This window comes from Nyctereutes procyonoides, unplaced genomic scaffold (genome assembly GCF_905146905.1).
Source record: "Nyctereutes procyonoides isolate TBG_1078 unplaced genomic scaffold, NYPRO_anot_genome, whole genome shotgun sequence".
In the NCBI taxonomy this organism is placed as follows: domain Eukaryota; kingdom Metazoa; phylum Chordata; class Mammalia; order Carnivora; family Canidae; genus Nyctereutes; species Nyctereutes procyonoides.
The window spans coordinates 44,354,696-44,371,565 of record NW_026575131.1 but is presented as its reverse complement, the minus strand read 5'-3'; the positions used below and the strand labels follow the sequence as shown (position 1 = coordinate 44,371,565).

The following is a 16,870-nucleotide window of genomic DNA, read 5'->3' as shown; positions in this document are numbered from 1 at the left end:
GCCGGACGGGGGTAGACCCCGGGGGCGGGGTCTCGGGGTGCGGGTCCAGGGGGAGGTGACCGGGAGTGGCCGGGCCCAGGCGGGGCGGAGCTGGACAGAGCCGGAGTCCCGGGGAGGGGCGGGGTCGGTTCCGAGGGGGCGGGGCCGGGCGGGGAGGGTGCTGAGGGGTGGGCCGGCGACCACGGAGCTCAGAAGCGCTTGTCTTTCAGCAGGCCGTTCCGCAGCGGCTTCCTGGGGGCCAGAACCGGGCCCAGGTTAGCCCCGGGCCCCATGCCCCGCGTGCCACCCTGCCTCGCCTGCATCGCCCTCCACATCCCTTTTTCCTGCCAGACGGAGACCGACCACGGCCATCAGACCTTTGCCTCCCGCCTGGCGGGCTCGGCGTCCCTGCCCCTCCCAATTACACCCTCCTCTCTCCTCCCTCCTGCGCTACCCACGGCCGGTGGAGGGCAAAAGCCTGATCTAACCCCCCCACCACCACCACCACTACTTGGGTCTGGATAAACCCTGCACTGCATACTCCTCCCTTCCAGGCGCTGCGCACACGGGGCCGCGCTCCCTGACCCTCCAGCCAGGGAGAGCTCCTCCCCTGGCTCTGGTCGCCCTGTGATTCTCCGGACACTGCGCTCTGCATCCGCCACAGCCCCGACTTTCCTTCCATGTTCCTAAAACAACTTAAGCAGTTTTAAGACTCTAATAAGTGTCCAGGTTAAGTCCAGAGAAAGGCCCCTAATTTCTAGATAACGTATGCTTTGCATATTTCAAACTGTCTATAAAGATGTCTTCTGGGGGTGCCTGGGTGGTCCAGTGGGTTAGACGTCTGCCTTGGGCTCAGATCATATGTTGGGGTCCTGGGATCGAGCGTCTGGTGTCAGGTCCCCTGCTCAGGGGGGAGGGATGGGGAGTCTGCTTCTCCCTCTCTCTTCTCCCTCTGTTTTCTCCCTCTCCCGCTCTCCCAAGTAAAATCAATATATAATACACACACACACACACACACACACACACACACACACAGTCTTCTGCACCCAAATGTTCCAAAAAGTCAACACTGGCCTTGCTCCTGTGTGCACAACCACTCTCCATAAATTCCATTTTCACTGCCTGCAACAGTGGCGGCGCTCGGGTTCTGACTGGGGGGGGTGCCCGGGGCCACCTCACCAGCTCCGACAAAGGGCTCCACCCCTGCTCCTTGGTGCCTTTGTCAGCACCTGCTTACTTACTTACTGCGGCTTACTGGCCAAGGCCCTGGCTATTCCCGTTCCCGCTTCGGGGAGCCCCTCATGCCTTTGCACATCGGTCTTTCGGTGCCTTTGCAGGAGTGGGTTCTATGGTCTAGCTTCCGCACAAACGTATTTCCTGGGCTGGTACTATATTCTCACGGTCTAGACCTCAGAAAGCACGGAGAACTCACATTTCCCTGAGCCACTCCTGGAAATCAACCTGGGTTTCTTGCTTCTGTGTCAAATTTCACACAAATCTTGCTGGTATCTCACACGGATCCTAACACTTGGGGTGTTACCACCCTCCCACCCCGGGTCCCCTCACTTTGCGGAGCACTCTGGCTCAGAGACCCTTTCATAGAAGAACCTACTTCCCAGGAGATGACCTCAGTCACTTCAATTCATTCTTTCCTTGGGCTGGAGCCACGCGTGTCCCTTCCTGGGAGCGCGCATCCCGTCCTCTGCCCCCTCTTCCGTGGCCCTTTCTCTCCCACGGGCAGAGGCTCTTGATCTGTGAGGTTACAGATAAGCCCCATGGGGGCCTCCTGTGGTTCCTTTGCCATCCGTTTTCGCCCGTCGGTTCTCTAGACGGAGCAGAGGTGGGGCTCCTGGCTTCTGACCCTTAGAGTTCAGCTGCTAGATGCCACCATTTCCCTTTTGGCCTCTGGTTTCATTTCGCAGCTTCTGCTTCTGCCTCAACATCTGCTCCATCGGGAGTTTGCCCTCGGGCTGATTCGAGATACACACGTTTGCTCTTTTTCTCCAGCTGGTTACCAAGCACTCTGACAGCTCGTCCCTCCCAGTGATCCTTAGGCCTGGAGCCTATTTATGGACTCGGCTCTCTTCCAAGGTTTCCGTTCCTATGCTTTCATTAGTAGGTTTAATACATTCAAGGATTCATACCTCGCCACAAGCCTTTTATCAGAACTTTCCCAATGATGCTGGTTTATTTTTCTGTACAAGCCTCCAAGTGCCCCTCCCAGCGGGGCTCAAAACCCGTGTTAGTATCTGGGGTGGGGGGAGGTGGCTTCTCAGTTCCATTGCACTGCTACGGGTAAAGAGAAGCAGAACGAGGGTGGGAGCTGGACGGAGATGAGGACAGGCGGCATCTCAGGGGGATTCTGGATGTTTCCTCAGGCGTAAGGAGAGGGAGCGAGGGGGCTCCCTAGAGTTTGGCACGGTTTTCACCCTGAGTTTCCATCGACTGCAATGGGCAAATGTTCCAGGGAGGTAGTTTGGGCTGATTCCAGGCATTTTTCAGAGATGCTAGAAACATCAGGCAGACCCGGAGACGGAGAACGGCACGCTGGGGAGCCCCAGGAGCTGGGAGAGAAAGCTGGAAGTTGGGTGAGTTAAATGAGGGGGCTGCGGGAAGGGGATCCCCGGGGATAAGCGGCAGGTAACTCAGGGCAGGTCAGCAGGCGGAGTGAGGTGAGGGCCCTCGATGGCTGCTGGGACCAGCAGCCCCTGAGGCGACAAGGGGGGGCTCCAGCCTGAGGGGCTGGGTCAGGCTGAGGGGCTGGGTCAGGTCCTGGGGGTCCCTCCAGGGGGCAGTCCCTGAGGGTGGTCTGTTCTGGGAGGGAGAGAGGGGTGCTGCTTACTTGTCACACACTCTGTCTCCCAGCTCCTGAATCACGTCCCAGGGGTCTCAGTCATCATTTCCTTACTGTCCTCAAACCTCGCTGAAGTTTCGTCTACACGGCCTGCGGGATCCTGGTTCTGAGTCCCGGAGATTTCCCCCATGGCCAGGCTCGGCCAATTTTGAGAAACGTCCTGTGGTTAAAAAGAGTATCTGTCCACCCTGCTTCTGAGCTGCTTGATGCTCCGTCAAGCTGAGATTTAGGGCTGTATCATGTGGAACGTTCCAGATCAAGGATTACATCTGAATTTCTTGTCCTTTTATTTGCAACTTTCACATACCCTAGACTTGAAGTCTTTTAACCAGTAGAGAGGTGGATTTAAAAACAAACACAATCTTGTGGGGCAGCTGGGTGGCTCAGTTGGTTAAGCGACCGACTCTTGGTTTTGGCTCAGGTTATGATCTCAGGGTTCTGGGGTCCAGCCTCGTGTGTGTGTGTGTGTGTGTGTGTGTGTGTGTGTCGGGGGTGGGGGTTGGTGGTCCACACAGCAGGGAGTCTGCATGAGATTCCCTCTCTCCCTCTGCCCCTCCCCCCTGCACTCTCTCTAAATAGATAAATAAAATCTTTAAAACAATAAGTTAAATAAACCAAATCTGCAACCGATTATTCCATGAATGCTTATTTGGATGTGTAATATTTGAGAACCTACCCTCTCATTTTGCATTACTTATCCTGCCTTTACTAACCTTCCTTTTATGCATTTATTTTGTTCTTTGTTCCGGGTTCCCCTCTACACCCCACTAGCAGTCATAGAGGTCCCTGATGTAGCCTAAATGTAATCCCCACCCTCCTGCCGAGTGCCAATCCCACTTCAGTATTTACTACTTCACTTGTCATTTTTTTAAAAATCTCAAACTAGGCATTTAAGTTTTTTTACCCAGATATGTGTCATTTCACCTGTGGTCTACCTCTTGGGATAGCTTTCCTGTGTTTTGAAATATACCCGTCGAGATCTGTGGGTGGTAAACTTTCCTAGTTTTTGTTTCTGTGGGTGTCTTGTCACTTGACTAATCATTTGTTTAGTTTTAAAGATTTTATTTCTTTAAAACAAACTCTACACCCAATGTGGGGCTCAAACACAGGACCCCAAGATCGAGAGTTGATGTGCTCTACCGATTGAGCCAGCCAGGCGCCGTCAGGTAAACGTTTTCAAAATTGTCTATGAAATTCCTAGTTGCTGGTTCCTTCTTTTCAGCACAGGACAGCTCCCTCCACAGTTATCCAGTGTCCCTCGCTGCTGTTAGTGTCATTGTCGCGTAGGCCATCATTCTTGTGGCTGTTTTACATTTCTTGCTACGTGTTTGGGGTATGGATGCCTTTTTATTCATCCTCTTTATGATTTACATCTTTACATCTGGAAAATTCTGAGCACTGCATCTTCATGTTGTCTCTGCCTCCTATCAGAACTCAGTGAAGCCAGGTCATTCTTAGAAGTCTAGCTATCATCGCTTCCAGCTGCATTCACTGTAATCTGGGTCACTTCTTCGTAGCTTTCAACTTCCTGATTCTCTCTTCAGCAGCATCTAACTGTCTGGACCTTAACATCCACCTCGGGACGAAGGGTGGTCCCCAAAGAGGTGTGTCCGCCTCCTAATCTCTTGCAACTGTGAATGTGACTTTTTTAGGAAAAAAAAGTCTCTGCAGATGTGACTAAGGAATCTGGGCTGAGATCAGACTGGATTTAGGGTGGGCCCTAAATCCAAAGACAAATGTCCTTGTAAGAGAGTAGAGCCAGAGAGGAGAAGGCCATGTGAAGACAGAGAACAGATGCCAGAGTGACACAGCCACAGGCTAAGGGACGTGTGTGGAGCCCAGGGAAGCTAGAAGAGACAAGGAAGTGTCATTTGCTAGGGACTTCGGAGGGAGCACAGCCCTGCTGACAACGTGAGATTCCTGGTCTCCAGAACTGGAGAGACAAATTTCTGTGGTTTTAAAGGCCCCCAACTCATGATACTTTGTTACAACAGAACTCAGAACTCGCAATGCAGCATAACATCGTGTCATTTCTGAGTCTTTCATGCTTTTCGCTTTTTTTTTTTTATTAAGACTTTTATTTGAGGGTAATTGTCAATTTGCAGAGATGTTGCAAAGGCAGTACAGGGAGCTGCGGTGTAGCCCTTGGTTGGCCTCCCCGAATGTTATCATCTTACATCTCCGCAAATCCTAGTGCATTTGTCACAACTGGAAACCAAGGTTCTGGGACAGTGCTCTGAATGAAACGTAGACCTTATATGACTTCACCAGTTTTTCCACTGGATATCCTTTTTCTGGCCCATGAGCCCACACAGCATTCAGTCACCATGTCTTCTTCATCTCCTCTGATCGGGGACAGTTCCTCAGCTGCCTCGTCTTCCATGACCTGATGGTTTGGAAGCATCCTGACCGCTCTTGTGTAGCTTGATCCACATTCTCCTTGCTTTTTTATCCCATTTTATACCCAACTGCGCTAACTCTGGCCAACCGCGGGGAACTGAGTTCCACCAGTGACGCCCGCGCAGGTGGATCATGGCAGTGTGCTCCCTGGTGTAGGCCCTGTCATTTACATTTGGAGTTCACGCCTTCATCCTACCAGAAATGCTGGCCAGGTGCCAGCCCCCCACCAACATCCTGGCTAGGCCTTCTCAGGTTCTCAGGCAGACAGACTAGGGAGGCGCGCAGAGTGGGGCATGCACTGGTGTACAGCAGGAAGATCTTTCAGATTTTTAGTTTTGGCCAAGCAGGCACTGCCCTCTCCCACCCACTGCTTTAGCCGTTGCTTGTGCTGGAAGCCTCTGAGGGTTGGTCAGACTTCCTTGGTGAGACCTCACTGATGTCGTCATGAACTCCCAGCTCACGTTCCCTGGACATCAGCCAATCTAATAGCCCCCAAACCAGATGCCTGATCCCCCCTCTGCCAGTGTGCACAACCCTACCCCAACTCAGCCCCAATTTCCATCTCGGTAAATGGCAGCTTGAGCCAGAAGTCTTAGATGGTCTTTTCTTTTATTTTTGTTTCACCTAAAACAAGTCTGGTTGGTTCTACAGCAGAGTTGGGATCTGACCACATTCCTCCTGGCTACGGCCCCTGTGCCCTCATGCCCTGATGACAGTGACGGCCTCGTGGTGATCAGTCACCTGGGCCAACATGCCCACACATGATCCAGCTGGGGAGACCCCACCTGCTGCCCAGCCCTCTCATATCAGTGATCCCTGCTCACCTCTCTGGCCCCCCTCTGGCCTGGGTGCTGGCTTTTGGTCTTAGCACCCCCCACCTGTAGTTCCAGGCTTGGAGGGTATAAAGTGCCTTTATTTATGCGAACTGGCCACAGAGCCCTCAGCTCTCCACTCTGGCAACCCCCAGTTCCCTGCTCTTCTATATTCCAAGAAGATATTTAAAATCTCTGCTTCTTTCCTCCTCCTCATGGCCTATTCTGACCCACCTCATCAAGCTCTGAGCACAAAGCTTCCCTGAGACCACCTTTCCCAGGCCGGTCACTGATGAGCCCCCCAGAAGCCAAATCATAGGTTCTACTGACTTGGTGCCTCGTGAGCCATCAGCGGGCTCCCACCTTGCTGCTGCTCAAACACTCCTCGTGTTGTCTCTGGAGCACTGGATACCCTAGATTCCACTGGTCACCCAAACCTGCCTCCATTCATTCCTGGGGCCCCTCCAGGCTGGGGGCATTGGACATCATCTGGCTTACAACCTAGGGCTGGCGAGTCCCGGGTGTCCTACCTCTGCGGTGCTCAGTTGGGCCCTCTCCCCTCCTTCCCTGGACTCCCACCTGGGCCAGACTGGGTCTGAGCCCCCAGCCCCTCCTCCTGCTCAACTGACCAGTGGGCTGCCCACTCCCCCTCCTCCCCACCCCCACTGCCACCTGCTTACGGATTCCCCTCTGGCCTGGCTCACAGCTGCTGGTGCACCGAACCAGCTACTAGCTTGGCCCTCACTGCTCCTACCACGGAGACCGATTCTCCGCCCTCACCAGCCTGCCCCCACCCCAGGCCACTCTACCCACGTCCTGTCTGGCCTGACAGCATCTAACTCTGTGGCTAATCTTCCACGGCTTTATTGCAGTCTCTTTGGGATGGAGGCTCCAGGGGGCAGCGTCCGGGGCGGGTCATCCGCTGCCTCGTCTCCAGGGCCCCCAGAGTGCTAGCGGCAGGCCAGGCGTGGCTAAAGGAATGAACCGGGGCGGTGGCCCCTCCACACTCACTCAGCTTTGCCGGGCTTGGGGCTCTGGGCCTCTGCTGCGTCGTATTCCCGCACGTCCTTCAGTTCACGCACCTGGCCCGTCAGCACCTTGGCGGCAAAAGCCACGATGTACTGTGGGAGGCGGGGAGGCACAGGTGAGCAAGTGCCACTTCCCTGACCCTGCCACCCTCCCGATGGCTGTGCGCTCCTGTCACCAGCCCTTTGCAAGTGCTGTTCCTGGTGTGAACATGCCCCTCCCTGGGCCCGCCTGGGAAGGGGGGGGCCCTGCCCCTGGACCGCTGCTCAGGACAGGAACTAGGACAGGACTGCCAGCTGAGGATGGGGGAGGGGGCGAGGAGCTGTGGGCTGCCGACTCACCAGAAACCAGTAGAGGTTCATGAGGGTGAGCAACAGGAGGAGTGCATTGAAGAAGAAGTAGAAGGGGATGTCCGGCACTGAGCGAAGGCTGCAGTGGCACGTGGCGTACAGAACCTTGAGCGGAAACCAGTAGAGGCGGAACCAGAACCTGTGGGGGGGGGCAGTGGGAGCTGAGGAAACTGTGGGGGGGAGGGGGAAGGCTGCCCCCCGACAGTCTCGTCTGGACTCATCCATCTGGTCCTGCACATCCCCATCCACCCCTGTCCCCCTGCCCCAGGCTTGCCCACCCCAGTCCATCTGTCTCCCACTTGTCCCTTCCTGCCCGACCCTGCCTCTGCCCCCCTGGGGCTCTCCCATCCTCCCAGGCCCCGCCCCCTCAAGCCCCACCCCTCGGTGTGCCCCGCCCCAGCTCCACCTCCCTCCCTGCCCCCTCACCAGCTGACGCTGAAGCTGAGGCAGCCCAGGTCCGCCGCCAGGGCGTGGAGGCGGTGGTGGGAGCCTCCTCGGGACTTGAAGTAGACATTGAGTTTGGTAAACTCCAGCTGCACGTCGCTAATGTCGTGCAGGAAGAGCACGAGGATGCCCACGTTGTGATACCTGGTGGGGGCAGGGGAGGAGTGGGACAGGAGAGCACAGAGGGCGAGTTACACCGGGGACCCTTACCCTGCACCAAGGCTGTACCCCAAGCTTCCTGTGGGCCCACGTGACCTGCCCATTTCCTCACCAGGCAGAGTGGGGGGGCTGTACGGCCCCCTGGGCAGCCCCACCTGCACCCTCCCCTTCCCTGCCTCACTCTTCCCGGGTGACCCAGGAGCCTCCCTGGAAGTTCCTTGTCTGCCCCTCCTGGTCTCTGTGACCCCTGACCCTCAGTGGCCTGGTATCCAGATTGTATCCATTTTGTATCCAGATCCCCCACAAGTTTATCCATCCCCTTGAACAGCATTGCCAGGCTGACCCTCCTAGCTCAGTTCGTTTAACCCAAACATTGCTGCAATCTGCAGACCCTCCTAGGAAAGGCCGAGTCCCCATGAGGCTCTACAGCCTGAAGGCCATCCCCCCATCCCTCCCCAGCATTTCACACTCAACAGCTGCTTGGGCCACTGGACCTGAATTCAGCCTGGACATGGCTGGACACCTCTCTCTGCACTCCTGACAGTTCACGTGCCACAGGCCCTTTGCACATGCTGTTTCCATTGCCTAACATGCACCTCCCCAGTGTTCATGGAGGCTTCCTTCACCTTTCAGTCTTCACTCTTATCACCCAACCACCCACACCTCACCACCCCTACAGTCCTTATCTTCCCACTTGATTTTTGTCCCATAGTTATCACCTTCAAACAAACCATTAGTATCTTTCTTGTCTGTTTGTTTGGGTTTGTCATCTGATTCTACGCTAGAGCAGTGCTATCTTATAGAACTTTCTAGAATGATAGGAATGTTCTAAACCTGCATTGTCCAGTATGACAGCCAGCAGCCACATGTGACCACTGAGCAGCTGAAATGTGGCCAGTGTGGCTGAAGAACAAATATGCAACTTTACTTCAGTTTAGCTAAAGCTGAAATAGGCACCAGTGGCCCCGCAGCTATTATACTGGAGGTGCAGCCAGGGCAGCCCGTCCAGCAGGAGCAGACTGTGAACTGCGTATGATATTTTAGATTTTCTATCAGTCACTTTAAAAAAAAGAGGTAAAAAAGATGTCCCGCTAATTTTAATGCTATATTCTAATTCTAATCAACTCAGTAAGTCCTTTATTGTCATCTTAACATGTAGTTGATGCAACAAAAGGATTGGCAAGACATATTCACCCTCCACTGCCTTTGAAATCAGACTGGATCTTACACATATGGCACACTGAGGGATGGACAGGCTGCATCTGAGGCCCTCAGGGGCCACGTGTGGTGGCTGTAGGGGGCTCTAGAAAGTCACAGTGGGTGTTCCTAGCTGCACTCCCGCAGCACCCGGGCAGTAAACACCTGCTACGTGACTCGGCCAAGGCTGTGACAAGGTGGGAGGGCTTAGAGGGGGATGGATGGGGTATGAATGTGGTGGGGGTTCTCTGCACCTGATATACCCCATCCCTCTGGGATCTCTCCCCAGAACCTACCTACCTGGATACCCACATGGCCCCCTCTCTCTGCCCCATGCCAGCGTCCCTTCTTTGCTCATGCTGTGCCCTATACCCTCCTGCCCTCTCCGAGACTCACCGGAAGGCATAGGAGGAGACGATGAGGACCAGGGTGACGACATGGTGGATGAGCATGACCACCGAGTCCTTGCGCCAGGCGTCCATGTACAACGTGGCATAGATGGAGTGGCCATAAAAGCTTCCCTGCAGCAGGTAGGCGGCTGCGATGTCCCGTGGTACCGCCATGCCCGGCATCCAGTCTGGAGAGAGCAGGACTGTGTCATCAGGGACTGCCAGGGCCTCCAGGACCCCCCAAGCTGGGATGCATCCTCCACAAGCCATGGTGTGCCACCCACTTCTGCAGGTGTACTGGCCACCGGTTGTCTGTTCTCATTCTCTACCCATTATTTTTTATGAATAGGTGTTGCTTTTTTGGAATGGTTCTAGATTTATAGAAAAAAGTACTCCTATCCCTGTAATCTGTCCCCTGCAGGCCTTCCAACTCTGGCTTGGCTCCCCTTCTTGTCTTGTCTTACTCCTCAGGCTCTCTGGAAGCAGCTTCGATGCCCTCGTCCTGGGCTCTCCCATCCCGGCCAGTCCCCCCACCGAATGGAGGTTGCCACTGGCCTCACTGTGCTGGGCGGGGCAGCTGAGGCAGAAATCAAACCTGCCAATGCCGTTGGGTATGGGTTGTCCCACCAAGTGGGGTGTGGCTCCCTTTGCCTGCTCTTGCAGCCACCACGTTCCTCTTGGCACCTGTGCCCACCCACATTCAGGCTTCAACCCCTCCAGGCGACACAGACCCCCAACTCTCCCAGTCGCCTCTGCTTCCTCTCTTAGGACTATCACCAAGAGGGCTCTGCCTGCATCGACCTGGACTTCTCTGGCCACTCCTTCTCGGCTTGCCCCCCAGAATGGCCTCCCTGGGCTCCATCTAGGGCCTCCCACCTCCAGCCTCAGAGACCTGGAGCCAGACCCCCATGTACCCTGGAGCCTGGCTATCCCCTCAAAAGCCCCAATGCCTCACCTCAGTGACAATTCTTCTTCTGCGCCTTGATACCTCATGCAACAGGGATCCACGTGGACCCCCATGTGGGGGCCCCTCTCCATCCATGCCTCTGCTCACTTCTCCTGCCCTTGCTACCCTGACCCGGGTCCTGGCACCACTGTCTCCCGCTCAGTTTTGTCCCAGCTCCTCCTGGCCTTCCAGAGCTGTTCCCGACTGTCCACTCTCCCCTCGGTGGCCTCAATGGCCAAGAACACGTGAGCCCATGACCCAGCAAGTCCACTCCTAGTAATGTGCTCAAGGGAGCTAAAATCAGGGCTCCTTGTACCCGCACATCTCCAGCAGCACTGCTGGCCATCACCAAAAGCAGCCCAAGTGCCCATCAACTCGTGTGTGGGTGAAAATGTGATCCAGCCACACAACGGAATATTACCCAGCCGTGAAAAGGAGCGCTGTGCTCGTTCACGCTTCCGCATGGATTAACCTCAAAAACAAGATGCTGAACAAAAGAAGCCAGACACAAAAGGTGACACGGTGCATGATCCCAAGTACATGAAACATCCAGAACAGACAGGCAAAGCCGTAGAGACAGAAAGCAGATTTGTGGCTGCCAGGGGTTAGGGGAGAAGGCATCACTGCTCGTGGGGATGGGGTCTCCTTCTGGGGGGATGGAGATGTTCTGGAACTAGGCACAGGTGATGGTTGCACGTCACTGTGAATGTGCTACATGCCACTGAACTCACTTTAGAACACTGAATATTTAAAAACTATAGTAAAACACATACCACGGACACCCTGTCATCTCAGCCATACGTTCAGGAGCATTATTATGTTCACATGGTTGTGCAGCCATCTCCAGAGCTCTTCTCACGCTGTATGGCTGAAACTCTGTGCCCATTAAACACCAGCTCCCCATGGCCCTCCACCGCCACCCCAAGCCCTGGCTCCTGTCTCCATGAATCTGGCTATTCCAAGGACCTGACACAAGTGGACTCATGCAGAACGTGCGACTGTAAATTATGGTTAACTTTATGTCAAGTATATTTTATCTGATTAATAATAAAAAAAATGCATCCCCCACAGTGGATTAGATCTCCACCCACCACTTTATCAGGTCCAAAAGCTCCCCAAAGTTTGACAGCAAAATGCACACTTCTGGCAGGGCCCTTCCTCTGAGTTCTGTCCTCAGCTAGGTGGGAATGCTGTAGCCAGTAGAGCCACCCCTCCAACTCCTGCTGGGTGCTTCTACCCCCCCTTTAGAAGGAAGAGACATAGAGGCGCCTCAATGCACAGAACCTGCTGTGGAAACAGGACACCGAATTTTCCACCAATTGCACTGGCAAGTCTTTTACCATTGGGCAAGTGTCCCCCTCCAGCCTCAGGCCCCAGATCTGGGGCGGGGCAGGGGCGGTGTGGCCCACATAGGGCTCACCATTCGGACTCCATCTGCACCTCCCTGCACGCGGAGGCTGGACTGCACCCAGGGACCGCTGGCTTGCCCTCCACATGCATAACCTACCTGCTGCTCTGGACGCTCCATGTCACCCCCACTGCATCCCACTCCCTGGCCTCTGGAATCAGTGCCCAGGTGTCCCAAACCCAGCTCCAGCTCTCCCTGAAACCTCCTCCTCCCCAGCCCCGGATCCCAGCCCCCAGTGTCATCCCTACAGTCCCTGCTCGCCCCTGCTTCTGACTTGGCAATGAATCCTATCAGTTCTCCCTTCAAAACATTTCTCAAACCAGCCACTTCTTTCCTGTTCTGGGCTCCTTCCTGGGAAGAGTCCCCCCTCATGCCCTGGCTCCTGCCCTCAGCCCCCTACTCAGTTGGGCCCGGCAACATTCCTCCTCTGCTCACAGTGCCCCAGTAGATACCCACTATCCTGGAGGGGCTCCTCGCTGCCTCTGATCTGCACTGAGTGTGCCTGTCCCACAGTGGCCTTTGGATTTCCTATCTGTTCTAGGCACCTCCAGGTCCACACACAAAAGTCACTTCTGGTGTGAATGTCCATCTCTGTAGAACATTCCCCGCCCCCTAGAGTTTTCTCATAGCTGTTAACAGATTCCAGACTTCATTGTCATCACAAGGGATCGAGGTGGGGGGAGCTTTCTCTAAAGCACTCAGCCATGTCAGGGCAGTGCCTGGTACACAGTAGGTACCCAGTAAGTGCACATGCAAAGCAGCAGCTCACCTGCAAGCAAGTTATCACAGCATAACTTATAATAAGAAAAAACCAGAAGCAACTCCATACCTGAAACTAAACAGAGATCCATCATGGTTCATTCCCGCAAAGGGAAACTGAATGACAGCTAAACCCTGCCCTCTAGGGATTTATAAGGGCAATGCACGTGGGGAGAGGGGCCATGTGGGCGACATGGTCCCACAGAGACAGACAGGTGCCTGGCAAACGCAGTGCTCGTCACTGGGACACCAAAACACAGAAGCTCTGTGCCCAGTCCTCAGATGGGGACGTGGGGCTTGGTGCCACCAGGAACCTTCTGAAACTGTTTGCGTCACATGGCAGAAAACACTTCCGTGTGTGTCCCTGGTACACAGCCTGGGTGCTCAGCACAGGAATAGAGAAATCCTGACACTCCCATCACAGATCAGGTTTTCTATAACAGCCTGCCTGCAGGTGATAAAGGACACTGCAGTCACCTTCCTGCCTATCCCACCAGGCTCAGGCCTTGACGGCCCCCATATCCAGCACAATCTCAGTGGATGCGGCCATTTCTCACCATCTTTATCTCTTTGCCAAGCTGGCCCAAGACACAGTAGCCCTTCACCTCCCCACTGGGGTTCTTCCTTATCCAAGTCTCTCCTACCTGCACATGGAAGCCAGAAGCAGCTTTTTAGTATCCACAAACCCATCCCATTTAGAATGAAACTCAAACTTAGATTCCTCCTGCCTTCCTCTTCTTCTCACGCACCAAGCACATAAAGGCCCCAGGGCCTTTGCATATGCTGTTCCAGACACCTGGAATGCCCACCTGGGTCCACACAAGGACATTTGGGCTCTTACCATAATTTGGAAATCACCTCATCAGGATAATACCTCCCTGAGCCCTGATAGCAACAAGTCCTAAACAGGACCCTTCCCTGTCCTCAGAGCCCTTTGAGCACCCTTGTCCTGGAGCTACATTGGAGCAGCCCTATCTTAGGGCAGACATCCAGCATGAGATGTGTGATGAGTGCCCAGCTCCCCCATGGAGAGCAGAACTCTCCCCCACCCAGCTCTGTCTGGCAGGGCCCCTACCGTAGAAGACGGAGGGTGGGTCGTGAAAGAACGGGTAGTCGGTGCCAAATAGCAGGTAGGCACTGTAGCTCCAGGCGCCCAGATAGAAAAGAAACTTCCAGGCGCTCTCAGGCATCTTGGCGGCATCTCTAGGCTGGAGGCGACACCGTTTGGCCAGGGGCTGTGGGTGAGAAGGTGGGTGGCCATCAATACTGGGGCCAAGGGCCAGGGCCCACTCCTCTAGGGTGGGTAAAGCCAGGCTCAGGGGCTCTCCAGGCTGGGCTGTGTTGGACGGGGGCGGGGGGCCTGGTACCCACTGCCGCTTGGAGGGTAACCAGAGCCCACATGTGCGAGCCAAGGGCTAAACTTAGTGCCCAGCTGTCCAGTGCTGTGTGGGGAGGGGAATGGGGGGGAGGACGTGAGGGAAACGTAAGGGAAGCCGGGACGCCGAGGAGGGGGCACGTGAGTACAAGCAAGGGAGACCAATGGGGCCAGCTCAGTGGAGTTGGGGGGCTTGGGGGTCCCAGAGGGAGCTGGGGCTATACCATGGAGGAGGCAGGATTAAAGAGAAGATGTGAGGGGCCCGTAGGGGTGAGCCTGTGAAGAGAGCACAGAGGTGAGTATGGGGGCATCGGGGTGAATGTGGAGAGGCTGGAACCCCAAGTGATCCCCATGGGGAATCATGGCACCTCGGGGAAGGGGTACCTCGGAGGGAGACTGGGGGTTGGCTAGAGAGAGAGGGTGGGGAAGCAGCGAGTGAGTAGGTGAGAGAGAGCATGAGAACGTGGGGGGACAATGGAGGACAGAGTGGGGCAGGGCAAGGAAAGGATGTACAATGATAGGGGACATGAACCCAGCCACCTAGGGACACATCAGGGACACTGGAAGGAAGAGAGGTCATGCAACTGTCAGGGAGGGATCTGAGGGGCACAGCTCCCCTGGATTTCAGGAGCCCCGTTTCCATCTCCCTGGGGGTGGGGCTAAGAGCTGCTGGGTCAAGCCCGCCCCCTTCCGCGGAGGAGAGGCTTGAGGGGGCCGGAGCACCAGGAGTTGCCATGGAGACAGCCAGAGCCAGTTCCAGTCACCCCTGGCAACCAGGCGGCTGCCAAGAAGATGAGCTTTGGAGGAAAAAGCAGCCCCTCCACCCGTTTCTTGGGAAGGGCGAGCCTCGAACTGCTCTCACCCCGCCCCGACCGGCCAGAGCTCTGTGGATTTCAACAGGGAGGGTGCACAGGATCTTGCCGTTCCCCCCACCTTCACCGTTCCCCCCGCCACCACCGCCAGGCTCCCCCATCGCCAGGCCTCCTCCTCCAGGAGGCAGCCCGCTCCACTCTGGTTGTCCCAGAGCGACCACATCCCCCTCCCAGGCTCGGACTCTCAGCCTCCTGGACCCCGCCCCCCATTCCCCAGCCAGAAACTGGGAGAGTCGGGGGTACCAACAAAGCCTGATGGGGACCAAGGCGGACTTGTGGAGGGGCCCTCGTGCCTGCCTCCCCACTCCAGGGAGCAGGGCGGTGGCCGGCGTCTCCTTGCCATGTGGGTGATACGAGATGGTGGTGGGGACAGCGGCCGCCAAACAACACCCTACCCTTGACTTAACAAGGGCCAGCCTCTTCCCGGCCAGCAGAGAAAGGCCCCTTTGTTGACGCTGGGCTCTCTGTCCCTGCAGCCCCTGCCACCTCCAGCCAGATTGGGCGGAGTGACCCCCGTCAGTCCCTGGGGGAGTCGCGGCCAAGCTAGGGGCCCAGATGCCTTCCCAGCAGCTCCCATAGCAGCGACCCCTCCCTAAGGATGGGAGGGAGGCCAGGCGCCAATGTCACACCCAGGGTCACTCTCCAATCGGGGCGGTAGCCTCCCAGACTCGCTAGAAACTGGGCAATTCGGAGGCGGCCGTTCTGAAGGCCCAGGCCGTGCCACCTCCCAAGCAAGCCTGCGACCACCGGCGTGGCCGGGGAGTCCAGGCCGTTGCCTCCCCGGGTCGGAGGGTGGCGCTGACTGCAGACATGCGCCAGGCAGGGGCCGGGCAGCTCCCGCCTCTTCCCGGGAGCGGCGGACAAGTCGGCTCCGCAGCCGCACGGACCTCGGGCCCCGCTCCGGTTCCAAGCGCGCCCCGCATCGCCCTGAGGCGCGAGGCGCAGGCGGCTTCTGTGGCCCGAGCCTACCCCGCCGCGCCCTCCGCCCCCCGGTCCCGGCTCGGCCTGCCCGAGAGGGCGCGCGGCGGACCGGGCCCTCCCACCGGCCGGGGCCCCCTCGTCCCGCCCTGACCCGCCAAGTCGGCCCCGGTTCCCCCACCTCTCGAACGCCCCATCCGCGGCGAGGACCCCACGTCCCGGGCTTCCTCTAGCTCGGCCACACCCCCGCATCCCCCCGCCCCCCGCCCGAGAGGACGAGCTCCTCCAGCCCGCGGCCCCACGTTCCAGCGACCCGGCCCTGGGAGGCAGAACGGGGTAGGCGAGGGCCGGGCTCCGGGTCCCGGGCCCTCCTGACGGCCCGGCCCCCGCCCCAGCCCGCGGCCCCACGTCCCGGACCCCGGCGGCACTGACCCGAAAGAGGCGCGCGGTGGCCGCGGAGCGCAGCGCCGTCCAGCCGAGCGCGCCGAGCGCCAGCAGCAGCAGCTCGGGCGGCGCCAGGTGCGCGTGCTCGGCCAGGCCGCGGCGCGCCAGCCCCCAGCCGCAGTCCGCGCAGCCCCGCGCCGCCGCCAGCGCGCTGCCCCAGCCCCGCTGCACCAGCTGCGCGTAGCTCGGCATGGGCTCGGGCCCCGCCGGCCCCGCCGCCGTCCCCGCCGCCGCCATGCCGTCCGCTCGCCGTCCCCGCCGCCGCTTGCGCCCGCCCGCGGTGGCCTCCGGAGCCGCGCGCCCCGCGTCACGCGCTGCAGCTGGGCCGGGGGCGCGCCGGCGGGAGCTGGGGCCGGGGGGGCGGGACCGGCGCAAGCTCCGCCCCGGCGGGGGCGCGGGCGGCGGGGACTCGGGGCCCGGTCGCGGCGACCGAGACCCTGAGGGCGCGCGGAGGCTGGGTCTCCCGGAGGCAGCGGCGGCGACTGCGGGAGGACGAGACCCGGCGACGCGTCCAGGAGACGGGCCCGCGCTCCTGCCC

The 16,870-nt window shown here is 57.6% G+C and overlaps 1 protein-coding gene across 1 annotated transcript; it reads right to left on the bottom strand.

The window, feature by feature from the left end:
* Window positions 1–96: 96 nt before the first annotated feature.
* CERS1 (ceramide synthase 1) lies at window positions 97–16,569 on the bottom strand. The gene is made up of 7 exons (XM_055342978.1): window positions 16,321–16,569; window positions 13,799–13,958; window positions 9,618–9,798; window positions 7,848–8,009; window positions 7,413–7,560; window positions 7,057–7,166; window positions 97–231 (listed from the first exon to the last, which is right to left on the bottom strand). The coding sequence occupies exons 1-7, from the start codon at window positions 16,567–16,569 to the stop codon at window positions 189–191; spliced, it is 1,053 nt and encodes a 350-aa protein (XP_055198953.1). The 3' UTR covers window positions 97–188.
* Window positions 16,570–16,870: the final 301 nt, after the last annotated feature.